This window comes from Betta splendens, chromosome 16 (genome assembly GCF_900634795.4).
Source record: "Betta splendens chromosome 16, fBetSpl5.4, whole genome shotgun sequence".
In the NCBI taxonomy this organism is placed as follows: domain Eukaryota; kingdom Metazoa; phylum Chordata; class Actinopteri; order Anabantiformes; family Osphronemidae; genus Betta; species Betta splendens.
Genome location: NC_040896.2, coordinates 13,084,983 through 13,103,522, shown reverse-complemented (window position 1 = coordinate 13,103,522; position 18,540 = coordinate 13,084,983). Strand labels below are relative to the sequence as shown.

The following is an 18,540-nucleotide window of genomic DNA, read 5'->3' as shown; positions in this document are numbered from 1 at the left end:
AGGCTGCTGAGCTCCACTAGTCAGGGATGTCACAGCTAAATTTAGCCAGTGTTGCTGGTATCGGCGTAGCGGTGCCTGTAGGACAGTGTCAGAACGGATCAGGGAAACCGCTGCACACAACACACACTGGTTCTGCTAGGTTCTCCAGCAGCAAGAGAGGAAATGGTAATGAGTAAAGAAACACTGTGGAAATGCATGAGGAGCCGTGATGTCGTACAGTGATTGCGGTGCTCGCGCAAAATAGTTTCAAAATAAAGCTTTTATTGGAAAAAAACACTGTTAGTATCTTTTGTGTAATTGGCATAAAAAGACACATTCAGCTCAGAGTCCTTCAATCCTTAAAAGCTGGATATGATGGGGTTTAAGGAAACATGGGCGTGTAGTGCGTTAACCGTGTGTGGCCGTTGTGGGACAATGATCTCTACATAGTGGTTGTGGTGGGAATGCAGGGAAGCGTCTGGTTCTCGGCCTCCGTCTACGAGGCCTCCGCGTCGGTGCCACACTTGCGCTCGCTCATGGCGTTGGCCAAGTAGCCGACCAGAGTGAGGTACTCCTGGAAGCTGACCTTCCCGTCGCTGTTGTCGTCCAGGCCCTTCTGCATCTCCTTCACGGCCGAGGCGCTGTCGGCATCCTGGACACAAAAGGGGGTCAGAGGGAGCAGGAGACGTGGTGCAGGTGGTGGTGGCGGTGGTGGTGGTGGGGGGGGTCCTACTGTACCTCCATGATGCCGCCCAGTTGCTTCTTCACCAGTTTCTGGAAAGTCTTCCCGTCTAAATTCTCCTTCCCTCTGGCAGAGCTAAGATATGTGGTCACGATCGTCTTAATGGCTGACTCCATATCTGAGGAGAGAGCGAGAGAGAGAGAGCGAGAGAGAGAGAGAGAGAGAGAGAGAGAGAGAGAGGGGGCTCGTGAGTGTGATGGGACTCTCACACATCATCCTGTTACTGCAGGAAGGAGCAATAGACAAAAAATAACATAAAGTACACAGTCAAAGCAAAGCCCTTCTGAACGTGCTGCGCTGTCCAGTATTTGATGTGAGTTAATTAACAGCCTTAACACTAGAACTACTAAGGGACGTACACCTTTACATATACCCCTAACTACGGCTGGGTGATCACTTGTCCGCCACGCTCCAGCTGGCACCCTGCCAAGAGCCGCTTTTGTTACGTAAAGAGGGCCATCACCGACGCACTCTGTGGGGTGGGACGGATGGGCTTGCTGACCCTGCTGCTGCCTGCAAGGCAGAGCAGGGTTCCTACTCAGGTTCCTATGAGTCTATGAGTGACATCCACTGTTACAATGTTCCACCGCTATGTGCTTGGATTTAAAAACGTGAAAGGACGAGTGTCATTGTTGCGGTCTCACCGAAGGAAGCAATGAAAAACATCAACAATACAATAAGACAGTTTTGCTGCTTTGCTTATTTACAAAAAAACTAAATAAATTATTGCACTGTAGCGTTTCCAGAAAAACAAAAAAGACGGCAGTACAGTACAGAGGTTCACAAGCCGCTTTCGGCAGTGCGTCATGGACGGACGTTGTTCTGCCCGCTTTCATGTAGACACGGAACTCTTCACAGTTTTTTCAAACGTAGATTTGGTTAATTTCGTTATTCATTTACAACATGTAAATGCAAATGCTAAAATTACAGAAAAGATAACAGTACATCCATCAAATTTTAACACATGTGCAATAAAAATATAAACAGAAAACGCTTGAGAGCGTTTCCGTTTTATATTCCGTTTATTTCGTTATTACTTCTTTCACCTGTACCACATAAAGTCATTGCAGAGCTACAGCCGTGTTCCTACAAAGTTAACCAGCTGTTTATTTCGTTATTTCCTCTTTCATGTCCGTCTGTTGAATGAAAGTGGGCGTGGCCATCCACGTCCCAGAGCGGTGACACTGGGGGATGGGAAACACGCATCAACACGGAGCACAAAGATCTGCGTTTCTCTGCTGCTACAGCCTCGGCTGCGTTGGGTTGTTAGTCTCCCTTTCACCTCTACCATATGAAATGAAATGTGTTCCTACGAAGTTGATCAGCCGCTTTCAGAATCAGTATCGTGTTTTTCCCCAGCTTTGAACAGGGAAAACATTTTTTTATTTACAAAAGAATGTTTGTCAAAGTTATTGTCACCAAAAATTACAAAAAAAAAAACAGAAGAACAAAAGTACAGCCATATAGTTTGAACAAATGTGCAAAAATAATATAAACAAAAAACTCGTGAAAGCATTTCCGTTTTTATATTCCGTTTATTTACACATAAAAAGTGCCTCGCTGCGTTGGGTTGTTAGTCTCCCTTTCACCTGTACCAAATGAAATGTGTTCCTCCCCAGCTTTGAACAGGGCAAACATTTTTTTATTTACAAAAGAATGTTTGTCAAAGTTATTGTCACCAAAAATTAAAAAAAACGACAGTACAGCCATATAGTTTGAACAAATGTGTAATTAAAATATAATATAAACCAAAAACGCTTGAAAGCGTTTCGGTTTTATATTCCGTTTATTTCGTTATTTCCCCTTTCACCCGTACCACATAAAGTCATTGCAGAGTTACAGCTATGTTTCACCAGCCGTTTTCAGCAGTGAGTCATAGACGGACGTTGTTCTGCCCGCTTTCATGTAGACACAGAACTCCTAAAAGTTTTTTCAAACGTAGATTTCATTAATTTCGTTGTTCATATGCAACATGTAAATGCAAATGGTGCACTTGCTATGGGTGATAACGGGCCCACCCTGCATTCACCTGTACCACCGCTACAAACACCTCTCTTATGCTGATAGCAAGTTCCCCACCAATCTCCACACATTTACACGCATAGATAATGCGGGATGGGCCCGGGCCATTCACTCCATCAATGGCTCGTTATCATCCCTAGCAAGTGCCGCACTTGACATGTCAAACGGGCCCTTATCAAATATTTTACACGCGTTCATCCTTTCAGCTATAATAACAGCAAAAGACAGCTCAGTGCAGCATTCGCATTTACATGTTGTTAATGAATCACGTAATTAACGAAATCTACGTTTGAAAACACTTTGAGGAGTTCTGTGTCTACATGAAAGTTACCAGAACAATGTCCGTGTACGTGTCACAGCCGAAGGTGGATGAGGAACCTCTTGGGAACATGGCTGCAGCGCTGCGATGCCTTTCGCGAAAAAGGCAGTGAACCTATTGAGCACAATGCATATCATGGTCGACACTGAAAGCACCGGAAAGAAAAAGCCCAGCACGGTCCTCCAGTACAACACTGCAAAGTGTGGCGTGGACATCGTGGACCACATGGTGCGTGAATACACTGTGCGCAAGGGAACACGGCGCTGGCCAGTCGCCGTGTTCTACAACATGATTGACATGGCAGCGCTGAATGCACATGTGCTCTATCAAGCCTGCACGGGTACGAAGGAGAGACGGGTGGACTTCTTGGCAGAGCTTGCGATGGAGTTGGCACACTCCTATGTCGCTGGGAAAAAGGCTCTGAGAGAGGAACTGCTACGAAAAGAACCTGCCACGCCTAGCCCTGGAAAAAGATCTGTGTGCCAAATAAAACATCGCTGTAAAGAGAACCGCACGATCAAGCGATGTGCTGGCTGCTACAAATACACATGTGGACAGTGTATCAAGCAAAGACCATGGACATGCCACTTCTGTGACTAGTGACTGCAACGCAAAGCAGACAAAAAACGAACAATGTGTCATTGTTTTACACTTACCCACTTGGTTGTAATTGGTTGTAATTTTTGGTGACAGCGCAAACCATGTGTGAACTGTGTGAACTTTTTTTTATGAAGCCTCGCCACATTTGAGAAAAATCTAAAACTGTCTTCTATCATTGGAGGTGATCTTTGTATATTTTTAACATGGGAATAATTCTGCGATAACTTTTTATGTGTAAATAACGGAATATAAAAACGGAAATGCTTTCACGAGTTTTTTGTTTATATTATTTTTGCACATTTGTTCAAACTATATGGCTGTACTTTTGTTCTTCTGTTTTTTTTTTTTGTAATTTTTGGTGACAATAACTTTGACAAACATTCTTTTGTAAATAAAAAAATGTTTTCCCTGTTCAAAGCTGGGGAAAAAACACGATACTGATTCTGAAAGCGGCTGATCAACTTCGTAGGAACACATTTCATTTCATATGGTAGAGGTGAAAGGGAGACTAACAACCCAACGCAGCCGAGGCTGTAGCAGCAGAGAAACGCAGATCTTTGTGCTGCGTGTTGATGCGTGTTTCCCATCCCCCAGTGTCACCGCTCTGGGACGTGGATGGCCACGCCCACTTTCATTCACCAGACGGACATGAAAGAGGGAATAACGAAATAAACAGCTGGTTAACTTTGTAGGAACACGGCTGTAGCTCTGCAATGACTTTATGTGGTACAGGTGAAAGAAGTAATAACGAAATAAACGGAATATAAAACGGAAACACTCTCAAGCGTTTTCTGTTTATATTTTTTATTGCACATGTGTTAAAATTTGATGGATGTACTGTTATCTTTTCTGTAATTTTTGGTGACGTTACAGTGCAAACTATATTTGAACTAGTTTTTTTTTTAGTAAATAAACAGAACTTCGCCACATCTGAGAAGGATCTAAAACTGTCTTATTGTATTGTTGATGTCTCTTATTGCTTTTTGCTCCTATTGCACATCCTTTCATGTTGTAAATCCAAGCACATAGCGGTGGAACATTGTAACAGTGGATGTCACTCATAGACTCATAGGAACTGTGCAGCCTTGCAGACAGGAGCAGGGTCAGCAAGCCCACGCAACCCACCACCTAGAGTGCGTCACTGATGGCCCTCTTTACCTAACAAAGGCAGCTGTTCACAGATGATTCAGGGTCTCAGCTAGCCGAGCAGATCATTTGACCACCTTCTAGTAGGAATGGGTATATTTAGAAAACCCAGTAGTTCTAGTGTTAAGTAAGTACATGGTCCCTGACCACAAACATGTCAGAAAGGTGAGACACCCGAGTGATGTCAGCCTCTGGGAGGAGGCGGGTGGACGACGCCCCGGGCCGCGAGGTAAACAGAGCGAGAGCGAGAGCCTGTGAGGAAACACAAAGGGAGCGGCGATCTCTGACGGTGGACATCTGATGCCGTGGTGGTGGTGGTGGTGGTGGAGGTGGGGGGGGGGGTCACGTTACAGCACGCCGCCCGTCTGCCCCGCATGCCTCCAGACGCGGGGCAGGACCGCTGGGAGCCGGCCCGGTAGGACTGCGTCCACGGCGCTGCTGCCTCGGCCTCACACGGACCAACATGTCGCTCCTGTTCCTGCACTGCACTGAATATGAATGAACGCAACCAGAGCCGCTCGCAGTAATTAGAACGGGCCCTTGTTCTGGAAGTTCTCTCTTCCAGAACGGTGCCGGCATGGATCACGAGTCGGGCCGAGCCACCGGACTGGTACCGGTGATGGGGCTGACGTGGCAGCTGTGCACACACACACACACACACACACACACACACACACACACACACACACCATCTAAGGAAGGATGACGTCGTTTGGGACGTTTGCATTAACCTAATTACTACGTGAGTGAGAGCAGGCGCCCGAAACCTGGATTGGGGTTTCACGACTTCCTGCCAGAGCCCACATGGACACACACACACACACACACACACACACACACACACACACACACACACACACACACACACACACACACACACACACACACACACACACAGCGAGCATCTGTCATGCTGCTCATCATTAATTAATGGCTTACTATAATTGTCCCAACACCTTGCGGTCTGCAGCCTGTGTGTGTGTGTGTGTGTGTGTGTGTGTGTGTGTGTGTGTGTGTGTGTGTGTGTGTGTGTGTGTGTGTGTGTGTGTGTGTGTGTGTGTGGGTACAGGCCATACATGAAAACTGCTGACAGGCCGCCATCCATTAGCGAGTGGAACACGGGACAGGATTCCTCTGTCAGGAGCCAAAGGTCGCTTGCTTGGACTGAGCTTCTCCACACGTGTCATTCATTCAGTGTGGAGCCGGGACGACAGTGACTCACAACCAAAGGAATGTGCGACTTTCACAATATTCTTTGATTTGGGCCTTTTTTGTGGCGTTTTACTGGTAACTGGCAACATACTCCACACAGTGGGACTGGTTCCCATCAAGTCTGGCTCAAACTAAGTGTTGCCGCTGTTACCAAGTATTCACAAGGAAACAACTTGAGGACTGGGGGAAAAGCAGGGGAACGTGTCCGTGCTTTGCCTTTAGAGCGCTTCTTTTCCCAAAGTCCGCTTCATTCGAACCCAGCACCAGCAGCGCTGCGCCACCTCTACGTGTAACCACTCATCCCAAACAGATCCCAGACCTGTGTGTGTCGGTGTTGAAACTGGCCTTGAAAAAACAAAACCCAGTTTTCCTGGAGAGCGAGGTCCACCTACGCCGCCACCCCACGGCAGGTTTTTTTTTTTTTTTGACACGAGCTGACAGAAAGTGTCCGCGTGAGCTATCGGTGACATCTCACCCTGAAAGTCAACTCTCGAGGCGACCAGCGCCCCATTGTGCGCCGACACCGGATCGCCGGTGAACACTGATTAACCCAAAGCCGCGCCGGGCTCCGCCCTGCGGCGCGTTGTTTGCTCACTGACTCACTCCCTCCGTGAGCGCGGCACCTTTCATCGCCGCGCTCGCCGCCGCGGCCCCTCCGCGTCGCCGAGCGCGCCGAGCTGGAGCCACTCGAGTCGTATCGAAACGTTCATAATTAAGACCGATGCGAGCGGCACCCGAGCGCTACCAGACGATCGCGGGGCGGTTCGTGGGGGCGCGCGGTGCGGCGGTGACGGCCCCGTTGCGCGCGGTCCGTGCGTAACGGAGACGTCGGGCTCGCCCGTGGCCCACATTCACATTCAGCCCCAACTAATCTTGACAATTTGTGGACTGACACGCGGCTGATAAATAAGTAAACGTCACTCGAGACTCCGGTTTCTCTGGACGTGTAAAGGGACTGGGTTTGGGTTACCAAGCAGAACCGGATCCGAGCTGGTAATGACAGCGGAGACGCTCACAAACGATACAAAATTGATGGCACGGAGGAGGAAAACGGGCAGAACACATGGTTTCTAGTTTGCACTGAAAACAGCGTGAATCGACTGCAATTGGCAAAGAACGCGGCACAATGAGGCGAAATGCGCAATAACTCACCGGACAAAAGACTAGAAAGTGTTTCAGCGACTGCTCCCTCGTTCTCGGAATCCTCCTCTCCAGTCGTGGGCTAGATTGAGCAGTAACAAATATCTTTTCCGTGATTTAACTCCTCACTCCAGCCAGAGGTTTTTTTCATTGTCATAGGGCGTGTGCCTGGAAAAGGAGGAATGTGCAAGAGGCGCAGCTTGAGCAACACAACAGTGTTCAGCGGCAAATTAATTTTTTTTCAACCAATCCGTTCATTGTTCAGGAACACAGAGCAAAGCTCCAAGGTGCAGTTGTGTTTGTGTTGCTGTAGTTTGCGGTACACTTTGCACATCCACCTCTATATTTTATATTTCGCTGGGAACACGCGTTTTTTACAACGTGTAGGAACAGGCGCACACTCATCCCAGGGTGCGCGTTTGTTCAAAGATTTCCCAACAGAGAGATGTGCGCGGGGCCCCACCCTGAAACTCCACTCACACGCGCTTTCCTCGAGAGGAAACCCAGCAACTCGCCAACAACCCAAGGTGGGCAGCGGAGAACACGCACACACACACACACACACACACACACACACACACACACACACACACACACACACACACACACACACACACACAATCCCCTCCATCGTAACTCTTTGGCTGACCTGTAAGCACAAGCAGCTGTGAGCGCGTGCGCGTGCGGGGAAACGGCTCTGACTGGTTTTAATATTCCTGACTAAGTTTCATAGTTTAAACAGTGTGCAACAGGATGTCGGCCGCTGGTGAGAGAAAAGGGGGTGAAAGGAGCAGTAGACAACTGATAAAACACAGCTTGTGCAGCTGGAACACACTTTAGGGTATTTTCCATTTGGCTGATTTCCAGTTTAAAAAAAACGCATGGCACAAAGGCAAGAGAGTAAGAGAGCATGTGACGACACTCCCAGCAGTTTGATATGAGGGCAGACAGAGGCAAACGGACCCCAGCGCAGTGGACACATGCGGGCTGTGCAAACGCATCAGAGGGAGCGTGACACGAGGACATTTGACTCTGTCGCCATCTAGTGGCCAATGCGTGTATTTCAACAGTTCAAATATGCAAGTAGTAACATAGAAACACTTAAAAAAGGCAGCTTTGTATTTTTTAAGTTCCAAAAAAATTCCACTTTCTGACAATTGTACACTGATTTACCAACCAATAGTGCAAACATCCAAATGTGAAAGCTCAAATTCTATCAAAGTCACAAATCTGCTGGAAAGAATTAAAGTTAAATCCTTTCTCATTCCTGTCACAGACTGGAGCAGCTGCACTGAGGCAGAGCAGGAACACATGCACTCAAAGCTGCCTCACGAAAGAACAGCAGCAGCCTCTTGAAGACAAGTATGACTAAGACTTAATTATATGGTAACAGGGAAAAAAAGGCAAATGTGGCTTTCACGTGATACTGATTCCAAATGGGAATCCACCCATGAAAAAGAGCCTTCAGGCCCAGTGCAAACTCAAATAACTTAGTAGGTCTATTACAGTAATATTATATATATATAATAGACTAAAGGCTGAGCTCTTGGTTTGGAGAATGCATTAGACATAATTCCAACAAATATCCCTTCATGTACTTATCACATATTTACTTCTCCACATAAAACAGCTGAGTTGAAGTAGCTCCTCTGCCTGGTTGGGACGGACGGACGGACAGACGGACGGACGGACTTTCTGGTTTTCTCTCCCAGAGACAGAAGTGAACGACTGACAGCGCATTTTCTGTGCCACAGTTCTGGTTTGTATGGATCAGCAGGCAGGTGGCCTCAATCAGCATAAAGTCCAGTATAAGTCAATGTGCCAGTCAGCCACAGGACTTGGAGGCAGACAGGCTTTCTTTAGTTCACTTCACGCTAACGCATACGCAGAGTGTGAAACGCCGGTGAGACGGCTGTAGGGAGCAAAAGCAAAAGCACTAAATCAGATGTAATTACACAGTCTGCGCTGCCAAAAGCCCAGAATGAGACACCTGGGTCTCACCTCAGCAAAGTAATAATAGTTAAGAGAGTCCAGTCTGACACAAAGTGCACAACTGGCTTATTAGGAAGGTGGTTAGCACCAACAAGCACACACACACACACGCACACACACACACACACACACACACAGAGGAGATAGAGGTTCTACTGCGTGACTGCGACAACTGATGACGTATTTCTGTCTAGGTTTGAATGACACCGTGTTGTCTTCTAATGAGTTCTGTAATAAAGTGTAAGAAACATTTACTCCAAGAAAACAGGTACAGTAGTATTATTGATAATAATTATATTATTATTCCCTGTGGTGATTCTGTTAATGACATGTTTATGTGTTGACCTGTCAGCATCACAAACACCTACAACACTCCTCATATTCATCCATATATTAGAATACCATAAACAGAAAATGCAAAGCTTTCCCATCACAGCAACGCAGCAGGTTTATTGAGAATATAAACAACTTCAGATACACATGGTTCTGCGTCATCAACCTTGTTAACAGGGATCCTGCCATGACAATGAAATATTACACAAATAAAGTCTGATTAGGGACATTTTAGTGCACAACATGAGGATGGTACCTGAAAAATGCATGTATGCTAATTGGACCTTTAATATTTACTGTCAACTTCATCATCAGGAACATGTTTAAACCAATATGTACAAACATTGCAAACAACGCAGGCTCCTCTAGTCAAGTCTGTGACAGCAGGTCACATTCTGCTGCGTGACGCATCTCTGCTATAAGTTAGGCTAAAGTTGTTCACATAAATAGCTTAGTGCAGGTACTGTATCAGTGAAGAGCGTCGAGTGTGAGGCGTCTATTAGACACGAGCACGGACATTAAAGTCAGTCTAGTCTCGGGTTTGGATCCTCTCGCTACCACATTAAACCCAAGCAGCAGTAAAATCACATGGACGACAAATGCAAGCGGTGAAATGAGCTCGTGTGGAAGTGACGGGCTGAGTGATGCGTGCACATCCTTCAGGCGCCTGCTTCAGCCTCTCCCGACAGGCCCATCGGTCGTCTGCCCTCAGCCACGTCCCCGTCCCCTCTCCTTCCTCCCCCCCTCCCCCGCCGTGACCCCCCCGTCCTCCCTCTCCCCGGCCGAAAACTTCTGCAGGACCTCTCTTTCGAACTCCTCCATTTCCTCCTCGATGGCGCTGTCCTCCCCCCCCTCCTCCTCCTCACCCCCGCCTCCTTCCACCATGTGCTCCAGGATGTCGCTCACGTCCTCCGCGAAGTCCCGGAAGCTGATGCGGTCATGGGCAAACAGTCCGTCTGCGAAGAACTCGCGGGTCAGCGCCCGCAGCTGCTCGGCGGGCTCCGCCCCCAGCCCCGCCCCCTCCGCCTTGGCGAGGTAGCGCTGGAGGACGGCCTGGAACGGGCCGAGGGGCACGGGCCGCAGCCCCTGGGCCCGAGCGCAGGCCTCCAGCGAGCCGCAGTGGGGCCGCGGGCCGCGCTGCAGACGGGCCCTGCGCTGCAGCCAGTACTGGGGCTGCTGTGGGGAGGGGCGGGTGTGGGGGGGGCCCCGGCCTCCCCACACAGGCTCCTCCCCGTGGTCGTGGTCTCCCCTGTGTCGCGGCCGCTCGCCTCTCTTTGCCCACTGCGTGCCGCCTTCCTTCCTCCTCCAGTCCCTGCGACCGTTCGTATTTTTCCCCCTCCACTCGTGTTCATCCCACTGCCTGCTCTCCTCCTCCTCCTCCTTCCTGCCGTTGCCGTGACGCTTGCCGTGGTTCTCGCTCTGCTCCCACTGTTTCCTTTCACCTCTTGCTCTCCCTTCCTCCCACTCTTTGCCATCTTTGCTCTTCCACTCCTTCCTCTCCCGTTTCTCTTTGGCCTTTTCCTTGAGGCCACCTTTCACCTTCTTCCTCTCGTTCTCTCCGTTCCAGTCCTCCCTGCCTTTGTGCCTCTCTCCATGTTCATCCCCTCTCTTCCAGTCCGTCTTCTCTCTCCACTGTTTTCCTTCACCCACTTTATCATGCTTTGTCTTCTTCCACTCCTTTTCCTCCCTCCGCTCGCTTCTCTCCATCCATTCTTTCTTCCCCTCTCTTGCCTTCCATGTCTTCCCTTCGTCGCCTCTCACAGCTTTTTCTTTCTTCCTCTCTTTCTCCTTCTGCTTCTTCTCTGCACCTTCCTTATCTTTCGCCCTCTCAACCTTTCCGTGCTCACGCTTTCCATGTTTACCAGCGTCTTTGCCATCCTTTTTCTCGCCTTCTCTCCGTTCTGACATCTCTCGTTCTTTCCAGTTCCTCTTCTCACCGGTGTCATATTTATCCTTCTTCCTATCTTTCTCCTTCCTTGCATGTTTGTCTGCAGTTCCAGCCTCGGCCGGCCTGCTGTCTTCTGCCTGGCCACTTGGGGGCGATGTAGTGGGCTTCACAGATGCATCGCTGGTTGCTGAAGGAAACACAAAATAATGGTTACAACAACAAAAAAAGGGGGTGAGCGACAAAATAGTAGAATAACTCGTCCGATGTTGATCTGAATCGTTTAATTATCCTTTTACATTTTCTACCCTTCTCCACATAATCGCTCCATTCCTTCGCTCTGTTCTTTTGTACCTGAGGAGACTTTTAATTGAGTCACAGTGGTTCTCAGTGTTTCTAGTTCTTTCTGTAGGGCCGGGACAGACTCCAGCTCTCTCTTCATCCTCTCGTTTTCTTTCTGAAGGACAGGGAAAGATGCCATCTCTGTCTTCAACCTACTGTTTTCCTTCTCCACTTCCTCCCACCGCCGCTCCGCTCCCTCTGCTGCCTGTCCCTTGGCTACTTTTAGCTCCTCTTTCTGTGCCTGCTTAAGGAAGAGAGCAGGAGAGAGGCTCCGGTGAGAGTTTTACACACTCGGTGACAAATCGATGCGCAGACACACAAAGCGGCGGACGCAGGAGCGGAAGGCGCGCGGCGCAGAGCTGAATGGAGACAGAATGGAGTCACACCTGAACTTGGGCTTGTAGCACGGAAATCTTATTTAGCATCTCTGTACTGTCAGCATCTGCTGGGACTGGAGGGACTTCAGCATTAAGCCACTCCTGTCAACACAGTACAACACAATGGCTGATGGGATTTTAGAGGAGATAGAGGCGCTGTGATACGTGAACAGAACCAAGTCCACAGCGGCACAGTTGGTAGACAATAGGAGCTCTGCTGCCAGCATTGTGTCCTGCTGAGCACATCGCACAAAAAATGCGTGCGGTGGTACTTATTGCACTTGTACAAAAAATAACATACATAATGAAAAAATGTGAGACAAAGCAAGACGCCAGACGGAAGAAAGGAAGAAGAACTGACCTGCTTTCCTGGTACCTCCGCATCTCTCAGCTCCCTAGTGCCATAATCACTGTCTGCAATTCATGATGCATAGATTTAGCTTGATGGTGGTACAGCACATCACACTCCACTCTACTTAACAGGAAACATACATTAAAACACACCAAACAAACACCAAGGCAATGAAATACAACTGCGTCATTTCATTAAAATCACTATAGATCTTCAGGCACGATATATTAATTTGCTGGAAACATTTACTTAATGTTTGGACATTACTTGCGCTAAAGAAGTTTAAAAAATCCCAAGGATGGAGTTAAAAAAGACATTGTGGTCAAGCTGAGGCTGCTGAAGCTCACACAAGGGTTCTATTTATGAACATGTGAGCCTCAGTGCAAGGGTTCATAAATCAAGCTCCTTCCTCTCACGCACGCACGCACACACACACACACACACACACACACACACACACACACACACACACACACACACACACACACACACACACACACACACACACACACACACACTATCTCTGCATGCTGCATGCAGGGTCACACTTGCAGACGCATGCTATGACGTACCCCCATCCAGGTCCATGAGGAAACCTGCAGGTATAATACACCTCAGTCTCAGAGTGCCCGGCCAGAACCACTTCCCTCCATCCACCGTCACTTTAACATCTGCATAGCGTTAAGAGGTCACAGTGACGCCTACCTGAGAAAAAGACGGTCCCGAGGCCCAGCAGAATCACGGCACCCAGAATGCACTTGTTCAGAGAGATGGCGCTGCCTTCCTCCGGCCGCGGCAGCTGAAACTCCTCCTCCGCGACTTCTTCCTCCTCTGTCCTCCCGATCTGCTCCAGAGCCGCTAATAGAGATCTCCTCCTCACCTCTGGCTCTCCCCCCTCACCCGCCACGGAATCCACTGAGGAGTCTGACGCAGTGGGAGAGAAGCTCTTCTTAGCGAATATTTCCAGTGTAGTGGTTTGACATGTTTAAGGGCTACGACCCAGACTTTGGTAGTGTTAAGTGTCCTACAATACACATTATTAAGCATTTGCTCTGTTAGACAGTGCAGCCGCTGCAGTGCTGAGACCAGTCAGACGCTGCAATATGAGACAAAACTCTTTATTCCTTTATTGAATCTGCTGTGCATGGCATGGTTAATGTGCTCCACTGGCCCCAATCAGTCTGCATTAAACAGCAAAAGTACATTATAACATGATTGATGCTTATTCTTTTAACTTCTGGTAAGATCATTTTATTGTTAAGTTATATTGTTCTCATTGTAAAACAAATGCACAACAGAACGATGGAACTTGTTTTTGTGCTGTAGCAAGCTGCTGACCAAACGCACCACACAGCAAAAAAAACAACAACCCAACACTTAGAGGTCGGAGTCCCTCTGAAGCCAATTTACTTCTGCAGGATGTCATGCAAATAGGTTGCTCTATCACATCATGGTCCCTCGCTCGTACCAAGCACAGCCTCTCCAGACAGGCTCCTGGCCCAGATACTGAAAAAGTCCATCGGCAGCTGGTGCAGCAGAACACGTCAAACCCAAACAGTGCCTTTGTCTCCACAAATAATAAGGAAATAACACAGGCGTTCACATGGCGATACTCGCCATGTATCTAATATAATGCACAGGACCGACCTACTGTTAATACTGAACAGGCTGTTGTTTTTCTTACCTGTCGGTTTCCCTTGGCCGCTGATGCTCTGAGACGGGTCCGGCGCCGTCCCTTCCTGCTGTAGCTCCTCTCCAGTCCGCGGATGTGGAGCCCCCTCCTCTGGGAGCCTCTCTCCTTCCTGTATGAACTCTCCCCCTTCCAGAGTCTCTGCGCTCAGCAGTGAGGCCGGGGGCTCATCGGGGGAGGTACTAATGTGGGTGCAGGAGTCAGAGAATGAGTCCGGGTCGGGACCGGCCTGTGACGGGCCCTCGGGAAGGCCCTCTGACTGGCTGAGTGCATCGCCAGCGCTTGTGCTGGCGAGCAGCGGGGCTGTTTGTTCCTCTGATGCCTGGGCACAAGTCAGACAGAGCGAGGTTGAACATTAGCCTGTAGCCTGGTAACCAATGAGTCATCTCAGATATAAATACTTCGTTAGAGGAGTAATAATGTGGCTACACAGCCTTCAGTGCTCCTGGTCGCTATGGCAGGAGCTGCTTCAATGCTCGTCGTCTAGCGAGTCAGAAATGAATATTCACCCTCACCATTATATAAAAAGGCCCAGCGATGCCTTTGCAAGACTCCATATTCAACCAGCCTGTGTAACAGATATTACGTGACACAAAGAGTCTCACCACTTGACCCTCCACGGGGGGCGTCTCTGCAGGAGGATCTGCCCCAGAGCCTGGCTCACCAAACAGACGTGGGGCGACAGGAAACACTCATTAAATAATCTTCAATATTAAAATTTTGTGATAAATAAACATAGATTATACTGTAATTTTTCCTGTGACGTGAATGATCAGAATTTTTTTACAACCCCACTTGTTGTGACAGACACCTGCTGCAGAAGTAAGGCCTTCTCCATGGCGTTGTGGTCCCTCCGCCAGAGGCCTCAGGGTTTCAGCAACAGTCTCCTACAACAGACCAAGGCACAGCATTGACTCAGCACTGCTGTGTCGCCCAACAGCCGAAGTGTCAATAAATAAGGCGACACGCGGCATCCAGCCCTCATGCTGGTGCCGTTTGCCTTTTGGAGGAGACGTTGAAGCAGAATAAAGGCAGGAAAAGCAGACAGTCTCCCTACAGCTTCCACTTCTTATTCAGGTGACCCAAAAGGAAATCGACTGGGAGAAGGACTTCCATCTTGTATTAAAAATACTACGTTCTCATTAAGGTCATGCACAGCGGCGTCACGTGCTGCATTCCTGTCTCCTTCATTCCTACCTCAGACGTGAGGATGGTCCAGCTGCTGTTAGCGCCGCTGCCACCAGACATGGCCCCCGGAGGCTGTGCCTGTCTCCTGCAACAGGCCAGAAGCAAGGTTTCATTCAGATCTTTAACTTTCAAGACGTCGCCCGAATTTAAAAAAAAGGAAAAAAAAAAACAGGATGTTGGTTTGTTAAACGTGCAGTGAAGTGAGCAGGTGTATTGTTCATCACTGAGCTCTGCAGCTTTAGGACATTTACATGTTCTGTTTACACATGGACAGGATTTGAATGCGAGTCTTTCGCCTCCGCCCTCGTGCACCGTGCCAACGAGGGCTCCACTGTAAAGCAGCGCTAACGTGTGAGCGTGCGAGCAGGAAGTCCACTTTCCTCGGAGCTTTCGGTTCTTCATTAGTAGTTTGTGTGGGTTGTGGGCCGTTGGTCCCCCTGGCTTTTGACTGGCTGACAAATGTTCTGGCAGAGACCGGGGTAACTGGGGCCGGCGCTATTCCGGAGACACCAGTTGCCGAGCGGCCAGTCCATTTCAAAGCAGCTGCTGTGTTAAACAGATGTCTACAAACCAGCAGATCCTCACTGCGTGGTGTGAAATGTGTAGAGAAGACTCAGTTTAGCTTAAAACAAGGACTTGATGGATGTTTGACCTTATTCCGTCTCAGACAACCTCTCCACCTGATCAGACAGATCAAGTCCTAGGCTTAGTGCACAGTTATTATATGTAGCCGTGCTTTTTCCAGTCATTTCGCAAAAAACAAAACTGTCAAGTCTGGATCATGACACACTTCGCTCCTCTCCCAGCTCTTGCAATTTAGGCCTTCTAATCAAGTGCCTCCCAAGAGAAGCCCACTGAATCTAGCCTAGGGCCCAAGGAGCCATTGTGGGCTATACAGTGGAATGGCTTAAATAGATAGCAGCTAAATATAGCAGCAGGAAGCAGAGGATGGTAACGGGAATGCTACAGCGCAGGCAAAGCCACGTAAGGACGGTGGGAAGGGTCGCTCTGAATGCACATCACACACGCTTTATTCCCCTCCTTCAAAGAGGAGCGTGCCCTTTGACCTTTAAGCATGTCTAGAGGTCCGTGTTTTCTGCTGCAGCTTGACTTTGCATGCGAACATCCCCGATGTTCAACGTCGGCTCAGTAAAACAAAAACAGCTGTATTAGGAAATATAAGGGGGAGATGTTTTGCGGTTGCAGCAACGGGCTCGGTCTGATTGTGAAGCTCTGGAAGAAATGACCATAAATGGTGAGGAGAATAAACAGCAACGCCGGACACACACAAAGGAGCCAAACGCTCCAAAGGCTCGTGTTTACGGGGTTTAACAGGAAACGTCGTCTGACGATGGACCTACAAGAAAAAGACGCTTAGAACGGCGATGAGCTGAGAGGAAGACAAGCAGACGTTATACGCGGTTTAAACACATTATAGGTCTGAAATAGAGCACGATTGGTACGTAGTACTTAGGTAATAGTACTTTCTACTACAAAACTTTACAAACTCTAACAGTCAAGCGAGAGAACAAGTTGTATGTGAAACAGCGCGATGAAGGAACAAAGCAGTTGTTTGTCTTGAACATCTGGCCTGAGCTCAGTCTTACCGTGGTGCTGCTCCGTCGCCTCGCTTCAGGTCCCTCGGTCTCTGCGCGGCGACACCTCGCACTCTTCTCATCCAACTTGGAAACTTAGAACGTGCCTCCCGAACTTGCGCCGTCCTCGCCGCTCTCGTCCAATCGCGTGCGGCGTCTCCCCCGAGCCCGCCTCCGCCCGTCCTGCTCGACCAATGGCAACGCGGCGTCGCGCCACTCCGCTGGGAAGGCTTCCCGGTGATTGACAGCGCGCAGGTGAAGGTAAAGTACATGTCAAGCGCCAAACGCAGGCTTTGATCGCTGACAGTCAAAAAGACGGAATCACCCTGGAGGCTTTATCCTGTTATTCCTCTTAAAATATTTCACGATTATTAACTAATAGTTTTTAAACATCTACAAGAACCTGATCTTAGTCTTAATATCAATAAACGCAAAAGCATCAACAATACTTGTCACCTATGCCCAATTGATTATGCAAACTATCAAACTAATCAAAAATGAACAAAAATTCAATTTCTATTATTCCTTTTATTCATAGCCACTCCTGTTTGCGTAGTACAGTAAACATCAGTGGTGCCGTTCCTCTGATCTCAGATCAGAACAAAAATTTGGACCAGCCTGTAGTGTCTGGAAATGTGGTGGCCAAAATGAGCGTCTTATAGATCCTGAAAAACAAAAATAAAACTTTTAATTTCTTAAATAATCATGCAAATAGTAAATCCTTTGCCAAAATAGGTGTCAAATACTGGTGGTGGTTTTCTTTTGCTACGTATTCAGGTGGGACTGTGTTGTCATATGGGTTGAGACTAATACTTGCCCATGTTTTTGCCAGCACTGCTGATCAAACACTCCACTTCTGATGAAATAAAAGCTGGGTAAAATTACACTATAGAAGCCAAAGGAGAAACCAGCAAAATCAATGTCTGACCACTTGATCCACCCTCTCCCAGTCTATCAGTCCAGGATCTCCTTGATGCACCAGCAGCAGAGGAGGAAATAGAGGCACTCCTTGACTGACTGGATAAAACCATAGGTAAAGTTTCCTCCCAGGAAGTTCTTGCCTCGGCCCAAACCCATGGCCACGTCCCTCAGGTGCTGTCCCAGGGAGGAGGAGGCAGGCATGGCCTGGGGAAGAGGACGCTGGGGATGCATAGCTCCAGCGAGGACAGGGAGCGGTGGAGGTGATGAGAGGCGTCAGGCGCTGAGGTCTGAGAAACCAGACTGAGCTGAGCTCATTCAACAGCTGAGGTCTGCGCTGTGCTCCTGGCACAGTTGGCTCTGCTACTTATAACCTCCTGTACAAACCACCAAAGGCAGCACATCCTGCTTTCTCTAGACTCTTCCCTGCTTTCAAACATCCGCTGACCTTGTTTACCTTTGCTGGGCTTTGTTCCGCTCTGTTGTAAAATACCCTGCCACACAGGTCTAATAATCCCGACACGGCCCCTTTCTGACAGCCCCTCATCTGTTCAATAACAGGAGAGTTCCAGTAGCTCCGTTCAGGACAGTGTGTGACAGGCAGTCATCCCTTCTAGCAGTGGGCTGTGTTGTTTCCCAGTACAAAGATAGTAAACTTTGATAGAAAAATAAAAGGGATGTAAACAAACAAAAAAAAACTCAGGTTAA

General features: G+C 48.5%; 3 protein-coding genes and 1 long non-coding RNA gene across 12 annotated transcripts; 1 reads left to right on the top strand and 3 right to left on the bottom strand.

Annotated features, from left to right (window-relative positions):
• Positions 1 to 241: 241 nt before the first annotated feature.
• si:ch211-105c13.3 (uncharacterized protein LOC325758 homolog) lies at positions 242 to 7,332 on the bottom strand. The gene is made up of 3 exons (XM_029130280.2): positions 7,173 to 7,332; positions 718 to 839; positions 242 to 631 (listed from the first exon to the last, which is right to left on the bottom strand). The coding sequence occupies exons 2-3, from the start codon at positions 835 to 837 to the stop codon at positions 476 to 478; spliced, it is 276 nt and encodes a 91-aa protein (XP_028986113.1). The 5' UTR covers positions 838 to 839; positions 7,173 to 7,332; the 3' UTR covers positions 242 to 475.
• A 193-nt stretch (positions 7,333 to 7,525) lies between these two features.
• LOC129603237 (uncharacterized) lies at positions 7,526 to 9,247 on the top strand. The gene is made up of 3 exons (XR_008692962.1): positions 7,526 to 7,687; positions 8,437 to 8,522; positions 8,791 to 9,247. It is a non-coding gene; the product is annotated as an uncharacterized LOC129603237 (long non-coding RNA).
• A 328-nt stretch (positions 9,248 to 9,575) lies between these two features.
• Positions 9,576 to 17,282, bottom strand: pbxip1b (pre-B-cell leukemia homeobox interacting protein 1b). 9 transcript variants are annotated; one of them, XM_029130270.3, is made up of 11 exons: positions 16,927 to 17,282; positions 15,329 to 15,404; positions 14,922 to 15,018; positions 14,737 to 14,786; positions 14,126 to 14,453; positions 13,147 to 13,365; positions 13,014 to 13,037; positions 12,451 to 12,503; positions 12,099 to 12,191; positions 11,869 to 11,956; positions 9,576 to 11,560 (listed from the first exon to the last, which is right to left on the bottom strand). In XM_029130270.3, exons 1-11 carry the CDS (start codon positions 17,184 to 17,186, stop codon positions 10,194 to 10,196), a joined length of 2,655 nt encoding a protein of 884 aa, XP_028986103.2. In that variant the 5' UTR covers positions 17,187 to 17,282; the 3' UTR covers positions 9,576 to 10,193. The 9 variants fall into 9 exon arrangements, with proteins under 9 accessions (XP_028986103.2, XP_028986104.2, XP_028986097.2 ...); XM_029130271.3 differs by having other exon boundaries at positions 11,869 to 11,953; positions 16,927 to 17,269; XM_029130264.3 differs by having other exon boundaries at positions 11,725 to 11,956; positions 16,927 to 17,248.
• A 140-nt stretch (positions 17,283 to 17,422) lies between these two features.
• Positions 17,423 to 18,432, bottom strand: lenep (lens epithelial protein). The gene has a single exon (XM_041067943.2). The coding sequence runs from the start codon at positions 18,064 to 18,066 to the stop codon at positions 17,869 to 17,871; it is 198 nt and encodes a 65-aa protein (XP_040923877.1). The 5' UTR covers positions 18,067 to 18,432; the 3' UTR covers positions 17,423 to 17,868.
• Positions 18,433 to 18,540: the final 108 nt, after the last annotated feature.

Excerpts from the sequence above, each read along its gene's own strand:
- si:ch211-105c13.3 (XM_029130280.2), bottom strand. The coding sequence starts at position 837 with ATGGAGTCAGCCATTAAGACGATCGTGACCACATATCTTAGCTCTGCC. Across the intron at positions 632-717 it reads AACTGGGCGGCATCATGGAG|GATGCCGACAGCGCCTCGGC; the intron begins GTACAGTAGGAC and ends TTTTGTGTCCAG.
- pbxip1b (XM_029130264.3), bottom strand. The coding sequence starts at position 17,186 with ATGTACTTTACCTTCACCTGCGCGCTGTCAATCACCGGGAAGCCTTCC. Across the intron at positions 12,192-12,450 it reads CGGAGGTACCAGGAAAGCAG|GAGTGGCTTAATGCTGAAGT; the intron begins GTCAGTTCTTCT and ends CTGTGTTGACAG. Across the intron at positions 11,957-12,098 it reads TGCTACAAGCCCAAGTTCAG|CAGGCACAGAAAGAGGAGCT; the intron begins GTGTGACTCCAT and ends CTCTTCCTTAAG.
- lenep (XM_041067943.2), bottom strand. The coding sequence starts at position 18,066 with ATGCATCCCCAGCGTCCTCTTCCCCAGGCCATGCCTGCCTCCTCCTCC.